The sequence below is a fragment of the Bos taurus genome, chromosome 19, assembly GCF_002263795.3.
Source record: "Bos taurus isolate L1 Dominette 01449 registration number 42190680 breed Hereford chromosome 19, ARS-UCD2.0, whole genome shotgun sequence".
NCBI lineage: Eukaryota > Metazoa > Chordata > Mammalia > Artiodactyla > Bovidae > Bos > Bos taurus.
Window position 1 is genome coordinate 51,298,521 of NC_037346.1, and position 17,081 is coordinate 51,315,601.

General features: G+C 62.0%; 1 protein-coding gene across 4 annotated transcripts in view; it reads right to left on the reverse strand.

Annotated features, from left to right (window-relative positions):
- Window positions 1-2,017: 2,017 nt before the first annotated feature.
- Window positions 2,018-17,081, reverse strand: part of BAHCC1 (BAH domain and coiled-coil containing 1) — a 60,964-nt gene continuing 45,900 nt past the window's right edge. For all 4 annotated transcript variants that reach the window (XM_024980990.2, XM_024980989.2, XM_059878615.1 and 1 more), the window contains 17 exons: window positions 14,714-14,913; window positions 14,435-14,571; window positions 13,721-13,831; window positions 11,432-11,552; window positions 10,335-10,626; window positions 9,405-9,587; window positions 9,010-9,305; window positions 8,693-8,800; window positions 8,455-8,599; window positions 8,252-8,366; window positions 8,082-8,157; window positions 7,854-7,962; window positions 6,989-7,108; window positions 6,636-6,812; window positions 5,368-6,539; window positions 5,008-5,244; window positions 2,018-4,402 (listed from right to left, as the gene is read on the reverse strand). In XM_024980990.2, coding sequence (XP_024836758.1) covers window positions 4,196-4,402; window positions 5,008-5,244; window positions 5,368-6,539; window positions 6,636-6,812; window positions 6,989-7,108; window positions 7,854-7,962; window positions 8,082-8,157; window positions 8,252-8,366; window positions 8,455-8,599; window positions 8,693-8,800; window positions 9,010-9,305; window positions 9,405-9,587; window positions 10,335-10,626; window positions 11,432-11,552; window positions 13,721-13,831; window positions 14,435-14,571; window positions 14,714-14,913 — 3,806 coding nt within the window. In that variant the 3' untranslated portion in view covers window positions 2,018-4,195. The remainder of the gene's footprint in view (window positions 4,403-5,007; window positions 5,245-5,367; window positions 6,540-6,635; window positions 6,813-6,988; window positions 7,109-7,853; window positions 7,963-8,081; window positions 8,158-8,251; window positions 8,367-8,454; window positions 8,600-8,692; window positions 8,801-9,009; window positions 9,306-9,404; window positions 9,588-10,334; window positions 10,627-11,431; window positions 11,553-13,720; window positions 13,832-14,434; window positions 14,572-14,713; window positions 14,914-17,081) is intronic.

Below are 17,081 nucleotides of genomic sequence, written 5' to 3' on the forward strand. Positions count from 1 at the left end.
TGTCTTGATCCAAGTGCAGTCTCGCACGTTTAACCCTTGGGGCTCTGTGGCCTCTCATGTGCCTCTGTCCCTTGCCAGGCCCTGTTCTGGAGGGCAGGAGGTTCTAGAAGCAAGAGCCGCACCGAGTTAAGGCAGGAAGAGGGAGGGGTTGGGAGAGGGGAGGAGAAAGTAGGGCTGCTGGGGACGGAGCCTCGGAGGCTTACCTGGTCCGGCTGGGGTCCTCACCTGTGTCACTGTGGTCTCCTGCCTCCCGCTCACCCCACCTGCCAATGTTCCTGTGCCCATTGGCACGCCTCCCAGGTTCCTGGTTTTCAGGGACCCCCTCACCTTCTAGCCCAAACCCGAACTCCTGTCCCCACCCCAGTCCCTTAGACTCTTTCTCTGGGTGCCGGTATCTCCCCGAGGTGCTGGTTGAGTCTGACTGTGGGGTCACAGAGGGAGGGATCTCAATCTGATTCTGGACTCCGCCTGGAGACTTCTGTGTGTTCCATTGTCCAGCAGACAGTGTAGACCCGTCCTGCACTCAGGCTCCGGCCCTGGCCACAGTCCAGCTATTGTTTCTGCCCCTCTGTACCTCCTGGCCACCAGCCAGCCATGTTCCTCACCTCCCTGTTCCCTGCCATGGTCCTGCCTGGACTCGGCCTCAGCACATAACCAAAGGCACTTTCAGGCCCACAGGGGTCTCTGCCCAGTCCCCCCTTCCCCAGACTATGGAGGGTCTCTGAGCCGGAAACCATGGTCAGCTAGCACTCCCCTGCTCAGACCCCTTCTGCCGCTCATCCTAGTCCCCAGGGCCTCCTCTGGGCTTGCCCTCTCCTCTCCCTGCTGCAGCCCTTGGCATTGGGCTTCCCTCCTGAGCAGCTGGAGACCTGCACGGGGTGGGGGCTGCTGACTCATGTACTCGGTGAATCTAAGGGCTAGGTTGTCTGCCTTCAGGCATGACTGAACCCGGAGCTCGGACTGATTGTCCCAACTTCTTGCGGCCCCAGGCCTCATGCTCAGGAGCCCCGTTCTCATCACCTTCCTTTATGGACTTGGGCCAGCCCAAGGAAAGAACTTGTCAGGCCTCACCTGTCACACCTGGCTGGTCACATGGCCTTGGGCCTTCTGCACCCCAGGGAGGGGTCTGCTCTCTCTGACTGAATCATCCCGCGGAGGAAATGAGAAAGGGGAACAGGGCATGGTCAGGGCTGGCCCGGGGCAGCCCCAGAATGGATGGGCTGGCAGCGTGTGCGTGCCCCTGTGCGAATGGCTCGCAGCTCCTGACAACCCTGGGGTCACAGCCCCACTACCCACACTTCTCTGCCCTGACCTGAGCTCCCCTCATTGGGGTCCCAGTCTCAGCTGAAGGGGTCCTCCCCAGGAGGTCTTAGAGGTGGAGGGAAAACAGCGCCCCCCTAGCTAGGGTTCCTGGGGGGCCCTCAGGGCTGCAGCCTCACTGAGCAGAGCTCTCTGGAAGCGGGGCTCACACTGAGATGTACCCCTGCCCAACATCCCCCAGGCCCTGATGGGGGCCAACCATCCATTGAACAATCAGGACTGCTGTTTGAGTGTAACTCCTGCATAGCTGAAAACATTTGTCAAATGAGTAAATTCATGCCTTCTGTGAGGAGAGAGAGTCTGCTGTCCGGTCTGCCCAGACCCCCCCCTCCACTTTGGGGACCACCTTTCTCCCATGCCTGTACCTTCCCCGCCTCCCTTCCAGGGGCACCCGGCCTGGCCACATGTTCAGGCTGGACATCTGACCCACCTTGGGAGAGATCTATCAAGAGAGGGACCCTTGTCCTGGCAGGGGGGTGCGTCTCAAAGCCAAGGTCACTCCAAAGCCATTTTGGTCGCATGTGTCTCTCAAAGGCCCAGCCCCCCAATTCTAGGCTGTGCTAGGCTGCTGCAGGGTAGGCCTGCCGTTGCCCTAGTCCCTTGTCTGCTGAGACCCCGGCCTCTGGGGCCTCCAGGGAGTCCCTTTGGAACACACACATTGGACACTGGGGTGCAGTTAGGATTCTGGACCACTGAAAACCTGTACAATAGTTTATATATTTATTCTTAAGCAAGTTATCAATAAAAAATTTAATACTAAAATGCCTTTACATAGAGTTTGCTGTTCATAAAACCTTTGCATTTTTTTTTTGTTTGTTTGTTTTTAGTGTTTACATTGAAAAAAAAAATCAACCATCCTCTTAGTTTACACATTTACATGAGTCGTGCTTTTGCCAGGTTTAACCACGGGGCGGGGCTGCGCTGTCCGTGCGCACACGGACAGAGGGGATGGGAAAAGAAAGCAAAGGACAGAAATCCACAGACGAGGGAGAAGAACCGATGGGAAGGCGGGAGGGCCAAGAAAAGGCTGCCTGTTTTGTTCCTTCCTGCCTTGCAGACTGGGGTTGGAAGTAGCCTCAGGTTCTGGTTTCCGCGGCTGGACCTTCCCCACATGCGCCTTGGCAACTGGCCGTGTCCTCTCCAAGGCATCTTTCCACTTCCCCAGCCGCCAGCAGGACCTTGGCCGCCGTCTCCAGGACGACCACCAGGAATGAAATATTGCACTCGAGCCGAGACAAAGGGGAGAGTTGGGGTGGGAGAGGATAGCTGGGGTGCAGGGGAACCCCTCCCTGTCCCTGTACTTTCCTTGGAACCGCCAGGGCAGGGGAGGGGCCCTCTGGGTGGGCGGGGTGATTTCCTGGTTGCAAAGAAAAGGGGGCCCAGGCACCCGCCGACTTGTTTCCCAGGTACCTGGTGTGGGTCTGTGGGTCACACGAGAGCCCGTGCGAAGGAGCAGTGGCTAACTTGGGGGGCCTTCCTGGGGCTCTCAGTGAGGCCAGGGGACCCTCAGTGTGACATGGGAGCATGGAGCCCTCAGTGCGTTTCTTGTGGGGGAGGGAAGGGCTGTTGGGTCATGGGCCTGGCTTGCCCTGCCTGTCCCTCTTGGCCTCAGGAGAAGCGAAGGGTGACGTGTTCTCCGGGGTTACTGGGGTGGTGCTGAGGGTCTGGGACACCCATGCAGCACAACAGTAGTTACGGCGCTGGGCAGAGCAGCGCTCCTTGTACCCGAGGCTGGGGTGTGGGCAGGAGGAACCCTGCTCTGGGCCCCAAGCACTAGCCTGCCAGGCCATCAGCCCTGCCAAGTGGCTGCAGAAAAGGCCCGCAAACCTCCACGTGAGCTGGGGAGGGCCAGTTCCTTTCCTGCTCAGGGTGGAGGCTGGGCAAGCTGATCATTGAAACGGAAATCAGAAATTACTTGGAATATTCAGGAAATAAAATCAAAACATCACCCTTTCATATTGATAGTTTGAAACATTTGTTCATTTTTGCTTTGTTATAAACAGAGGTAAGATACATATGGCTGCAGTCACACTTTTGGGCTGGGGAGCCTGCTCCTGGCTTCCCTTCTACCCGCCGAGGGACTCTTATCATCAACCTCCCCCAATACTTTTTTCCCAGGAGATGAATTAAAAGGAAATAAACTCGAGTGTGACTTCCATCTTAGACAGTCCCCCCAAGAGGTCAGCAGGTATAATCTAGGGTTCTGTCTGATCCCTCCTGTGGCCTCTGGCCCCTTAGACCACGCCCCAGCTGCCTCTGTCGTCACAGACGCCCCAGTTGGAACTCAGCTAGGCTGAGGAAAACAGTGCATTTTCAAAGAAAACCCCCCAGAACAAAATCTCTACACACACACATACACAGACACACACACACACTCACCCACACACACCCTTGTCACGCGTGTGGGGAAAAAAAAATCCTTTTCCACTTTTTTCCATAAAACTTCCCCGCAAGGAATACAATATTTACATAGAGAAATAAATAGACAACACACCTGATTTCTGCTTTCCCTGGTGGGAGACAGTCGGAGGTACTAGGGAAAATATGGCTTGGATTCTAATCTCTCGTGAACTGCCGATGCGGGAAAACAGAGAGGGCCGGCGGGTCCCAGTTGGGGGCACGGCTGACCCTCCGCAGCAGACGGATGGGACTGGGTTCCGACGCCTAAAAGCTCTCTCGCTTTCCAGGGAAAATAATAATAATAAAAAAAAGCCTGGATCTTGCCTTGGTGGGTTTGCATATTTGCTCAGACTCGCCCCTCCGAGGTGTGGGCCAGCCTCCTACTCAGAAGCGTGGGGCTGTGTCCTCTTGTGCCTGTGGCTTGCACGCCGGGCACCGCTGGGTGGGTGGGTCACCTGTGGCCATCCGCGCAGAGTCAGCACAGAATGGGCACGCCGTCAGCTGTCACCAGGCGCCCCGTGGTGGGGTCGTAGGTGCCCGCCAAGTAGTAGAGGTCCCGTCGGTCCTGGTACTTGCGGCTCCGTGTCATCTGCTCATACTGCTCGCGCCCTACGACCTGGCACTTGTGGGAGATGGTCTGCACGTCGTTCTCGTCCTCATGGCAGGACTGGTATAGCGCGTTCTGCCGGGGAGCGGGGTAAGGAGCGCCCGGGGTCAGGCCTGGCCTGGGACAGCACACCCCACCCAACCCCAGGACCCTCAGTTCTGGATAGGATTGTAACCGTGTGGCGCGGGAGCCAGCACCTGGAGCCCCAGCAGGCGGGCAGAGTGGGAGAAACACTTTTTTCTGCACCATCTGCAAACACGGTTCTCAGGGAAGACAGGACAGTGTGCTGGGGGTGTTTAGGGTCTTAGGTTGATTTGGGCAGGCAGGGACCAGAAGGTCTGCTGTAGGGGGCACTGCTGAGGGCAGGACCTGCTTGGTGCTACGTGCTGCCGTGGGTCACAGCCCCCCACGAGGTGAAACTGTCACCCACTCCACTAGGAGTCATAGAAGCAGTCGGGGAGGGATCCAGGTGGCCTGGCTCTAGGCCTGAGCCCTCAGCCATGTTACTCCCTGTGGGGCTCGTGTGACCCTTGGCGCCTTGAGGTGTGGGGACAGGGAGGGGGGATGTTCATTCCCCTTCTTCCCACTGGTGCTAGTTTGCTAAGATACCTCTTCCCAAGGCCCCCCACTCTGAGCCTGCCCAGACCCCCAGGACCCCTGCCCCCACCAGGCGGCCCCACCTTCCCGTCGCTCTGCCGCTTCCCCAGTTTGGTCTCCTCCGGATGGTAGAACCACTTGACCTTCACCACCATGTTGCTGCCCCACGACTCCCACATGCTCTCGATGCGGCCGATGTAGGGCAGGTTGGGCCGCCCGGCCGACAGGAAGACCGCGCAGTCCCCGATGCGAAGCGTCTCCTTGCCCCGGACGATAGCCTTGTAGAACAGCTTCCTGGCCTTCCCCTTCATGCCACGCCTCTGCAGGAGACAGCCAGGGGCACAGGGTGGGCAGGGGACACAGGCCGGAATGACAGAGAGACAGTGTGCAGGAGAGACAGATGGCATATCTTGAGGGCACTTGCGCAGGCCAGGCCCACCTACCTGCGTGGGGTTCCCCGACCACTTCCAGAGCTGCCGGGCGGGCAGGAAGGCTGAAATCTTTGGCCGGTTTTCCACGGAGGGCAGCCGCTGCCTCCGGGACAGCTCTTTGGCTTTGGAGAAGCTCAGGGCCTCCTTGCGCTTGAGCCGGGGTCTGTTGCCGCTGGGGCCCGCGCCCGCTCCCCCACTGGCCACGGCAGCCCTGGACAGGAAGCAGCGCTGGGCATGTGGGTGAGGGCCGCCCCCCTTGGAGCGCAGGGCCTCAGGCTGGGCCAGGAGGGCGGGCACTGGGTGGGTGAGGCATGTCTGCAGCAGCAGGGTGGGGTCCTCCTCATCCGAGGTGTAGGAAGAGCCCTCGTCATCCGAGGAGCAGAGGCTGGAGGTGGACAGGGAGCCCGAGGAGGAGGAGGTGGATGAACCCGAGGACGAGGAGGACACGGACAGGCGGGCGAGGAAGCGGGAGGGCACGCCGGGTGCCAGGCCAGGCCCGTCCTCCTCCTCATCTGAGTAGGAGCTGTGGCAGTCGCTGTCGCAGGGCAGCGGGTACTCAGCCTGGCCTGCGAACTTGCGCAGCGCCAGCCCCATGGACAGCGGGTGGACGGGCGCCCGCCCCTTCCTGTCCTTGCCCATGAGGGCCGGGTGCCCGTAGCTGGGGCTGGGCAGGGGCCTCCCTGGCCTGGGTCCCGAGTCCTTGTCGCCAGCATGTAGCGCCTTGCAGTTCTTGCTCTTGGGGGAGGTCACGCCCTCGTGGTCCAGCTTGACCAGGAACTCGCTGCCCGCCCGCCGCCGCCCGCCCTTCTCAGCCTCGGCCTTCTTGGCCCGCAACAGTTTGTGGGCACCCCCGGGCAGGCCAGGCCCAGCCCCGCCAACGAAGGGCGTGTAGGAGCTGGCCAGGCTGCTGAAGGAGTCAGCGCGGAAGCCGTTGCCGAACACGGGTGGCGCCACACTGTGCATGGGGAACAGGGCCTCGCGGGCCCGCAGCTTCTTGGCGCTGCCGTTGAGCTGGAAGAGGTTCTGCAGCATGCCCGGCCCCTTGCTGCCTGCTGCGGCCACTGCCTTCCGCTTGGTCTGCGCCACCGCTGACCAGCTCAGCAGGGGGCTGCCCCGGCGGCCCAAGAAGTGGTCTGAGGCACCGGCGGGGGGCTTGGCACCAGAGGTCAGGAGCTCTGCTTTGCCTGGGGAGAGGCCAGGTAGAGTCAGAGAAACCACCCGCCCACCCCCCCCCCCCCCCCACTCCTGAGGGAGTTCCCCACCCGAGGTCCTGTGAGTACCAGCTTTGTCTTTGCCTGTGGATTTCTTCCCGGAGGTCTTTGAGGCTTCGGACCCGTCATGAGCCTTAGGAGACAGGCTGGGAGCAGTGGCCTCACTGGGCGGGGGCGCCTCACAGGAAGATTTCTTGGTCCTCCGGCAGCTGCTGGACACCAGCAGGGCTGGCGAGGGCTCCGTGCCTGCAGGGTGGACCAGGGGCCTCAGTGCTGTGCCGCTGGGGCGACCTCTTCCCCGTGAGTCTCCTCTTGGGAGACCAGGGAGCCTATGTCTGGACCCAGAAGAAGCCCGCCGAACTCCAGCTGTATGGGCTGACCCAGGAAGGAAGAACGCCACCCTAGAGGGCCCCGGGGCTCACACTGGATCTTGAAGTCCGGAGGCAACAGCCTGATGTTGGAGACAGCGATGTGGCCAGTGTCCCCATCATCAAACTCCACCACCACGGAGTCCAGGTCCTCTTCCTCATCACTGGAGGCACCTGGAGACAGAGCCCACCTAAGCATACTGCCCTCCGCTCCGTGCCCAAGAGGCTCTCCCAGGTGGCCGGGTGGCCGGGACAGGAGAATGATGGGATGGGCTCCAGAGCGCCTGACAAATGATGCTGGGACATTCTGCTCCCTGATCACATTTGACCTTGGAGCTGCCGTGGCAGCCAGGAGCAGCCCGCCTCCCCTCCACCTCCTGAAGTGCCGCCAGAGAGGCAATATTACCGCCATCCATCACCGGCATCCCAGGGCACACACGCAGGGACACAGGGCCCCCAACCTCCCCCTGTGCACAGGCTTACGGATGCAGACACATGCCTGGCTGAGGCCTGCCAGCTGATTTGCCCACCCACCTGTCCAACCCCAGGGTCCCCACATCCTGTGCCAAGGGAGCAGGGAGCGGAAGGATTCACCCCAGTGCCCAGGTGACCAGTTCATAACCCTCAGGTCCGGGGCTCTGGGGCCCCTCTCTGCTAGGCCTTCCGGTCAGCCAGAAGCTCCACCCTGTCCCTACCTAGGCAGCCCCTCGCCTTTTCCTGTTGACCAAGGAGCTGAGGTTATCATCTGTCTTATCCGACCCGCTTCGGCCTGGGAAGCAGGGCTGGTAGGAAGCCTTGCTTGAGAGACAGGGTTCCCCCGCCCCGGCACCCTAGGGGTCTTGGAGGGGCCTCTGGTCTGTAGCTTTGCCTGAGGGGAGGAGTTGATGGGCCTCGGTGGGGGTCCCCGGGTGGCGCTCACCTCGCACTACATTGCCTGGATACAGGCAGCGGGACTTCTGGCTCCAGTAGGCACAGACCCTTGTGCCAGGCGGGAGGTACCGGCTGGACTGTGGTCGGACATCCAGAACCTGCGGGAACAGTAGTTCGGCAGCCGTGAGCGGGCTGGCCAAGGGGTGCCCAGGAGGGGCTGGGTGCCGTCAGGCCCACCTCCCTGGGGTGGTGAGCCGAGCAGGGGCTGTCCCCTCACCGCCTCCTGCAGCAGCTGCTCCAGAGAGTAGATCCTTTGCCGGTTGCCTCTCTCTCCCTCAATGACGATGCTGTAGCTGGGGGTGGGGGGGTGCATGGCAAGAGGTGCATGAGACAGGCTTGCAGACCCCTCTGCCCACAGCCCTCCCTGCACACACGCTGGGGCCTCACATGTCGGGGGGCTGCAGGGTCCTGACGCTGCCTGCGTACAGCAGACTGTCCTCCTTGGGGATGAGCACAGGCAGCCCGTCCTGCAGGTCCTCCTTATGAATGGTGCACGAGCGTGCTGGGGAGACCAGGGCGTCAGTGCCCGGCCCCCCGCCTGCCTACCACCGCCCCTCCCTGATGCTCTGTGCCCGCTCCTGGCCGCTCACCCAGGGCGGCGCTCTGCTCGGCGCTCAGGGGGCCACTGGCCTCCTCCTCTTCCTCGTCCTCCGAGAGGCAGCTGCTGTCCTCAAACTCAAAGTCGTCCTCCACGGCAAAGCTCTCCAGCAGCCGACTTACCGCCCGGCCCTTGCCCTGGGGGCCAGAGGGGTCAGCTCCCTTGGGACGGGTTGGGGGGTGGGGGGATCAAGGCCGGTCGGTCTCCTGGGGTTGGGGCAGGGATGCTACCTGTTTGCCAACGGCCTTGGTTTTCACCTTGCCCACCTTCCGGCCCCTCCCCAGGATGGCCTTGGCGTTGCGGGGCGACAGGGCGATGGACAGGGCCCCGTTCTTCCGCTGTTGGAGGAGAGGGGTGAGGTGAGGGTGGTACAAACCTCCTTGCCCCCAGTGTGCCCGTGGAGTGACACAGACAGACCCCGAGTATGAGTCCCAGGGTGTGACTTGGTGTAGCAAGTAGAGGAGAGTGGGGTGAGGGTCCCCAAAGGCTTTCCACATCCAGCACCCACCGCCGAGCCCAGGACCCTGGGGCGCCCGCCGGCCCTCACCCGCAGCCCCGGCTGGAGCACGGTGCTCTTGCGCGTGGCTCTCTTGAGGCGCTCGCTGGCCAGCCTGCTGCCCTCCTCGTGGCAGGTGAAGGCCCGGGCGGGGCCGCAGAGGGCTTCCCTGCCAGGCGCAGCCCCCGGCTCTGCCCGCAGGCCACCCTTGGCCTTGGGCCTCTTCTTGCCGGGCCCACCTGGGGGCCTGCGTCCCGGGGCCCGCTCCAGCTTGCTGCCCACCTTGGTCTTCACTGTCCTCCGCTTGACCTTGACCTCACTCTCGGGGCTGGACAGGCGGCAGGCCCCTGGGGAGGCGGGGAGAGCAGGCGTCGCAGGAGCCCCAGCTGCCTTCCAGGGCCCCTACCGGCCCGGCCTGCCCCAGTCCACCCCGGCCCCCTGGGTACCTAGCAAGCTCTGCCTCTCCTTCTTCTTCTTGGCCTTCTGGTTGGCCTCCATCTTGACCACGGAGGAGGGCGAGGGCCCCAGCACGGCCATGCGGGCCCCAGCGTGTAGCACCAACCCGGGCTCCTTGGGGGGTTCTTCTGTCTCCAGCAGACCATCACAGTTTTCACTGTCCGAGCCGCTGTCTGTGGGGAGGTGGATGGTCCAGGTGACTTGGCATCAGAGCAGCGCCATTTTGGGGTACGGCTAGGGGAGTGGATGGTTCATGTGTGCGGATGTATCAGGGGCCGAGTAGATTCCGTCACTGTCCCATGGGGGCTGCTTTGGGGCAGACACCCGGGCCAGGTGTCCAGGTGAGGGTGTTTGGACCAGGAAGGAGAAGGGACGGCCTCTCTGACCTCCCTCTCTCTGTCTCAATCTCCCTTTCTTACGCCCTGGACAGTGGGGCACCCACCTTGCAGGGCTGAGGGTCCGCATCCCCGGGGGCAGCCCCTTTCCCTCCCTCGTCCTCCTGCCAGATGCCCTCTGGCTTCCTGCTTCCTCTTCCTTCCCTTTGTTCTTTCCCAGGCGGGACCTGGAGGAGGGGGCAGGGGCTGGCAGAGAGGAAGGATCTATTTTTCCAGGCCCCTGTCTCTGAACATGTGTGTCTGCCGGGGGCCAGATAACCTCTCCAGGTCACCCGGCGGGACACGGCAGGAAGGCCGGCTGGAGCAGGCAGAAGGGCTATTTTTAACCCCTCCTTCCAGGATGCATCCAGCTGTCTGCTTCCTCCCCATGGCCCCCTGCGTGGGGGTGGGACACAGAGAATCCATCCTAGGCCAGCAAGAGGGTCTCCCTGGGTCCGGCACACTCCAAGAGCTCCTGACCACCCCCTGCCCCAGCCCCTAGTGAGCGCGGAGGTCCTGGTCGCACTGCTTGGACCAACAACTTGCCTGCCTCACGAGCTGCGGCCACCGCCGGCTGGGCTGGGAACTTAGGTGCCTCCCTGCCGCCAATGCCGCCATCCGGCTGTGGGTGCCGGGCCGCCCCAGATGCCTTGGCATTCTTGGCTCGTGACAGCTTCTTCCGGATGCGACCCCCTGAAGTGGCCTCCTTCCGCCGGAAGGGGCTGAGGCCAGTGGGCAGCCCCTTGCTCTTGACCTTCGGCTTCAGCTGGGCCACCTTGTGGGCCACAGCAGATGCCAGGTCGCCCTGACTGCTGCTCTTCTTGCACCGAACCTTCTCCTGTGAACAGGCAGGTGGAGGCTGCAGTCACTGGGGACCCCGACCCTGAGCCATGGCCCTGCAACCTCCGGCCACCCTTCTACCAGTGGTAGGTAGGCTTGAGAGGTGGCCTGGCCCTCTCAAAATGACTGAGAGGGCTCTGGCCTCCCAGTGGAGTCTAAACTTGGGCCTGTCTATCCCCCATTTCACAGCCTCTCCAGGCGCCCAACCTACTCAGGTTTGGGGAGGGAGGCCAAGGACCCAAGTGCCTGTCCTGGAGACAGGGACCAGCCTCCTGCTAGGGGAGGGTCAGGCAAGGTGACAACAGGCTCAGACCCTCCTCTCGCCTGTCCCTCCCAGGACCCTATAATAGGAGTGGGGTAGGATGTATCCACTGCACTGAGAAGGAATGGGGGGCCTGGCACCCGGGGGGAGCCCGTCCCAAGGGAGGAACAGCTGTCCTTGGCCCAGCCTCTACACCAGGTACGCAGCAGGTATGCATCGTCCACCTGTGACCAGGGCAGCGTGTCCTGTGACCCACGACACCTACGCGCTCTTTTCCTCTCGCTGGAGCGAGCAGAGGAGGCGGGTGTCGTGGAGCACAACCAGCTCCTCTCATACCTTCAGGAGCCCGCCTCTGTGTGAGGCGTACGAAGCTCGCTGGGCTTCATCTGCTCATCCGAGCAAAGGGACTCCAGCTGGGTGGTGGCTAGGGGTGCGGCGGGGCGGGCGTGTTCAGCCTGGGGCTGGCCTTCTGCCTGCCCCCTGTCCTGTTTGTCTGACGTCCTGCACCTGGCCCAAGGGGAAGGCTGCAGCGGGGACTCACCACAGACGCGGGCTGCAGACCCACGTAGGTGCCCTTCTCCAGCCGGCCTCGCTTCTTCGAAGGCTCATCATCGCCGCCCCGCAGCTCAGCACACAGCAGGCTCAGGCTAGACCGCACTGCCCTGGGAGCACGGGGGCGGAGGTCACACCTGGGCACCTGGGCCTCGTGCCCATGACAGGCCCTGGGGTGGCAGCCAGGGCAGGGTGTGCGGTGCAGCTCTAAGGCTGAAGACCCACTTCTCCCTGTGAGGGCCCTGCCTCTTTCCTGGCCAAGGCTGTGTCCCTGGGCCAGGCTCCTCCAAGCACCCAGAACTGCTGGGGCGGGGGGAGCCAAGCCAGTGCTGAGCCCCTGGGGCACCTGCTACCCAGTCGGCCCCCTCTGCCCGCTGCTCAGGGGCCACGGCCCTGCAGCCAGCTGGGCCACTGTGTGACCTGGCCTGTGGCCTCCTGGGCTGTAGAATCAGTCTTTCTACCTGGAAAGTGAGGGTGCCTTTCACTGTGCCTTTTTACAAGGTAGGGGTGGGATCGTGCCGGTCCCCGGCCTGGCCCTTAAAGAGTCCAAAGGCCAGCAGCTACTGCAATTAGGAAAAAAGGGGGAGTGAGGAAAGTCTGCTGAGAATGGGGTCCACGTGAAGCATCTCTACCACGGTCAGGAAAACGATGGGGGGGCAGTGGCCAGAGAAACTCGTGCCCAGGCTCTGCCTCCTAGCCCCTGGGACTCCCACTGCTGGGCTCAGACCCCTCAGAACTTTGTCCCTGCCTTCAATTCCTGGTCTCAAAGGAGGGACTCTGAATCTCCCCCAACCCGGCTCCCGAGCCCTGGGAGCTGCTGACTCTGAGCCTGGTTCCCTGTGTCCCACAGGTATAACGCTGAGAGCTCTGCTCTGTCCTTGGCCAAACAGGGGCTGGGGGCTGGGCCTCTCACCTGCCCTCTCCCTCCCCACATAGCATTAATGAAAATGAGTCCCAGATGGAGGCCGAGGGCCCTGACCCAGCCCTGGCCTTGTGTGGCCAGAAGTCAACTTTTACCTTCCTGCCCGGAGAGGCCAGCCAGGAAGCCGGCCCGCAGCCACGCGTGGCCCCCGGGCGTTGGCCCTCCCACTTCCTGCCTGGGCCCAACTGTCGGCAGCTACTGCAGGGTAGGGGCCCAGAAGAGGGATGGAAAGTGGAGAGGAGCCCGAGATGGGGAGAGGTGGGAGCGAACCCCAGTCCTTAGGAAGGGAGGGCCCTGGCTTTGGTTTCCTTCCCCCGCCAACCAGGGCCTGCTTTCTCAGGTCAGAGGGGAAAGTGGCCAGATGCAAGCACCAGGACCTGGCTTCCAGGCTCGGGCTGGCGCTTGGTGCCAGGTGGGTCTGAGACAAGTGTGGGGCAGCCTTGACAAGAGGATCCCTGACAGGGCCCCCTGCCAGGCCCTGGCCTTAGCCAGCAGCCCCCACAGTTCTGGCTAGTCCTCAAAGGGAGCCCCCTGGAGCCCCCTCCGGGTGACACCTGGGCAGGGTGGAGGGACAGCGCTGGGAGGCTCCCCCCAGCCATATGGTGCGTCCCCTCCCCCGCCCGCAGCCGAGGCGAATTCCCCTCCCTGTAACCTTCTCGGCATTTGCTAATGTTTTGTGACATAAAGCCCTGAGATTAATTTTTTGCCTCTGTCTTAATTGAAGGAACCATTTAGTGCCGATTTAACTATTATTACCAAATCATCAGGATTGATGCAGTGCGCACACGCCGCGCCAATCGTGTTTGGAGGAACTCGAGGATTTATGCAAATGGGCCTGCCGGGAGAGGCAATTTGTAGCCGAGAAGGACAATTATACCAGGCCCGGGAGTGCGCCAACGACTGCGCCGGGCGGGTAATGGATAATAACCGCGTGCCGGCAGCCGTGCGCAGCACCGCAGCGTGACCAACGACTCTATACGGTGCAGATAAAGAGGCTTTTACGCAACGCCGCCTCGCACTCGTGGGACCGGGCGGGGGCTGGGGCCAGGCAGGGGGTATGCCACCGCCCTGGCCACGGCCAGGTGCGTGGGGCTGGTGTGGCCACGTGCCAGGCCCAGGGGGTGGGGCTTGTATGAACTGAGCTCAGGACCCTGGACACCGCAGCACTCACCACCACGGCTGGCCTGGGGTTCTGGGTCTTCAGGAGAAGCTGTGAGGGGGGGGCTCTTGCGGCCCCGGGAGCCAGAGAGGAGCCCAGCCCCACTGGTCAGGCCTTAAGGGCACCTAGGCCAGCCCAGCCTCATTGAGTAACCTCAGCCCTAGGCACCCCACGGGACCCCTGCACCCAGGACTCACTTGACTTTCTTGCTGTCACTGGGGCGCAGGGCAGGCAGCAAACTGGAGTATTTGCGCTTCCGTGGCCGGCCAGGCCCTCGCCTGGCAGGGCTCCTCGAGCTCTCGTCTCTCCTGGGGACCGCAGGAAGGGTGGTCAGAGGTTGATGCCCTTCCTGGCTCCCTAACAAGTGTCCAGCAGAGGTCACCGCCCTTGGGGGTATGGTGGGAGCTAGCTGTCCCAAGACTGGGCCTGGGGAGCCTGGCCGCCCGTGGAGGGCATGGCTGAGCCAGGGTCCTACCATCCCTGCTTCCCAGTTCCAGCCGTCCTGTACACACCAGTCACGTAAGCTGCCACCACTGCCATGACAAATTTGGAATTTCCTCTGCCCCTCCAAGCCCAATCCTGCCCTGGCCCCTCTCTACCCTCACCCTTTGCCCCACTACCCAAGGACCAGCCTCTGTCCTGCACGAGCCTCTGCTGCGTAATTCTTCCACCCCACACTGTACCGCACCTTGGATTCTCTACTGGGTGACTGCCTCATGGTTCCACTGCCTCTGGAGACCTTCCCAGGCCCCCCGCCTTCTGGCCCCCGCTCAGCCCATCACACACAGGCTTACCCCCGGCCACAAGGCGATGGCCCTGGGCTGGGCCATGCCCACCTCTGCCCTGAACTGGCAGCGTCTCCACAAGCCACACTCCCACCCTCTCCACCCCACTGCCAGCCTGGGCCATACTCATGGTCGTGCCTGCGCTGCAGCCGGGCCAGCTCCCGCTGCTTCTCCTTGTAGCGCCTTTGCAGCTCCGCCAGCTGCACGCGCATCTCTACCTCCTGCGTGTCCAGCCGATCGATGGCAGCCTTCAGTGGGCACACCTAGTGGGCAGGGGCACAGGGGCCTGTGAGCCCAGCTAGGGGACCACGATGGGGTGTGTGGGCAGCCAGCCTGGGCACTCGAGGCCCCGCCCACCGTCACGGCAGTGGGCAATGGGGGCGACCAGGGACCCCTACCACTCACAGGCTTGGTCTTGGGGGTCCAGGTGTCCTTGCGCCGCAGGATCTGCATGCGGGGGGTGAGGGTGGGAGCCCTGCAGGGGTCAGCAGTGGGGGGCTGGGCCGAGGAGGCGGGGCTGTCCAGGTTAGCGGCTTCGACCAGGGACCAGGCTGAGGCCAGAGTGGCCAGGCGCTGCAGGTTGAAGGCCAGCACCTCCTCCTCCTCTGCAGGGGACAGGAGGGTCAGTGTGATGACAGCAGGCCACACACTGTCCCTCAAAGAGTCTCTTGACGTCACCTTGCATCTCAGCGCAGCCCAGGCTGCCCCTCACCCCCAGCCTGCATCATGCTCCCACCCCATACCACCACCTCACCCATAGGCTGTCCGGCTCCCTGAGACACGCAGGCCAAGGACGAGGGTGAGGCGGCCGGGAACAATGAGACGGTCCCTGGTCAGACACCTAGCCCTCGCTTCAGCTCTGGGTGAGGGAGATGTCACCCTCGGCTACCGCGGGCCAGGCCAGTTGGAATGGCACAAGTCCTCAGGACAGTGACCAAACGATTTCGTTAAGGCATAGGGCTCATTGCGCTTCTAACAGCAACTGCCTTGCATTTTTGCTTTCTTCCAGATTCATGAAAACGTGGAGTGTCACAGCCCTGGTGGGTGGGGAGGGACAGCCCAGTGTGGGGTCACAGCCCGGCCAGTGGAGGGCAGTATCCATTCATGAGACAGGCCTGGAGTGAAGACTGGGGGCTGAATACAACCATGGGGAGGGGCTGGGGGCAGAGACGGGGGTGGGGGTAGGGCACACGCAGGTGGGCAGATCCTATGAGCAACAGCTGGGGAGGGACTGGCCAGGATGAGCCCTATGGGGTCAGATAGTGTCCCTAGGGCTAGAGGTGTATAGTGGGTAGTCGTGACGTCTAGAACACACAGCCAGTTCTGCCCCTGAAGAAGACCTGAGAGCCCAAACACCCCAGTGCTAATGAGCACACCTACACCCTGAACGTGGCTTCTAATATCCTCTGAAAAAAGGCATCAGCCTTCTTGGGGACATTGCCCAAGAGGGTTTGGGTATGAGCTGGGAACACAGGATGTGCTCAGAGAACGATCCAGCTGAAGGGGCCAAACCTGAGACAATTCAATCACCAGATTAAATGGTGACAGTGACACATTATAATAGATTGAAGTGAATAAATATCCGCAAGTTACACTGATATAAATAATGAGTGAATCCAACGTTTGAAAAGGAACGCGATATCACATCATTTCAAAGACACTTCCCACTGAATAACTACAATAGAGGAGGTGCCCGGTCAAAGCCTTGATGGAGCCATCACGGTGACCCAGTCTCAGTGATAGGACAAAGCACAGGCGGACACCGGAAGTTCAACCCTCTGGATGTAGTGCTGGGCCAAGGCCAGAGGTGGGGTGCTGGGTCAAAGGTGCCCTGGGAAGACAGTGGAGGGGCTGCGGGAGCTTTCTTCTCCTACCTCAGGCTGGGGCACTGGTATCTGCAAATTCCACTTCAGCTAAAAGTTCCACAGGGTCTCCCTGTCCCTTGAGGTCACTGTAACTGCTAGGAAGCCTCCCTGTTCCTCCCTGCCTCTCACTTACTCCTCAGGCTAAGCCTGCTAAGATGGCAAAGTTTTGCAGGTGAGCTCTGGGGGGGGGGCAGGTATGGGGGGCTCAAGGAGATGGCAGGGGTGCTGGTGGTGCTGGGCTCTTCTCTGGGCTCCAAACGAGACCTTGCCTTGCTCTCCAGTTCAGGGAGCTGCCTGGGCAGACAACAATAGTCCTACCTGCCAAGCCTCCAGGTCTACACCCCGTGTCCCAGGAGGGATGTGGGGCTGGGCTCTCCAGGCAGGTTGAGGCTCCACAGGTACAGAAAAGGCCCAAGACTTGGGTTTCCTCCCAACCAGCCAGGCCGGTAGAGGCTCTTGGGGCCAGGAGCAGGTGGGAGGAGGGAGTGTAGCAGATCAAAAGGGATCAAAAGGGGGGGTCTCAGCTCATCATGTAAACTGGGCGGGTCACTCAGGAAAGAAGGGGCAACCATACTCTGGGACGGGGCCTGGGCTTCACAAAATCCCTGGGTAGATGGGAAGCGCAGTGGGCACCATGGCCCCTGGTGGCCACTCCAAGTGCAGAGTGGGGCATTCTGGGCGCCTCGGGGATGGGCCCCTGCAGGCAGGCCTAAAAATCCATGGTCAGACAAGCGAATGGCCAGAGGTGTCCGACTTCCTCAACCTCAGGACTCTGTCTGGGGCCTGAGTTCCTGTCCCAGCTGGAATGGAGGTCTGTGGGCTGGGCAGCCTGCCCACTGAGCTCCCTGGACTTGAGCCCAGATGGGGGATAAGCCAGGGTCCTGGGCCAAGTCCTACTGGTGGGAGCA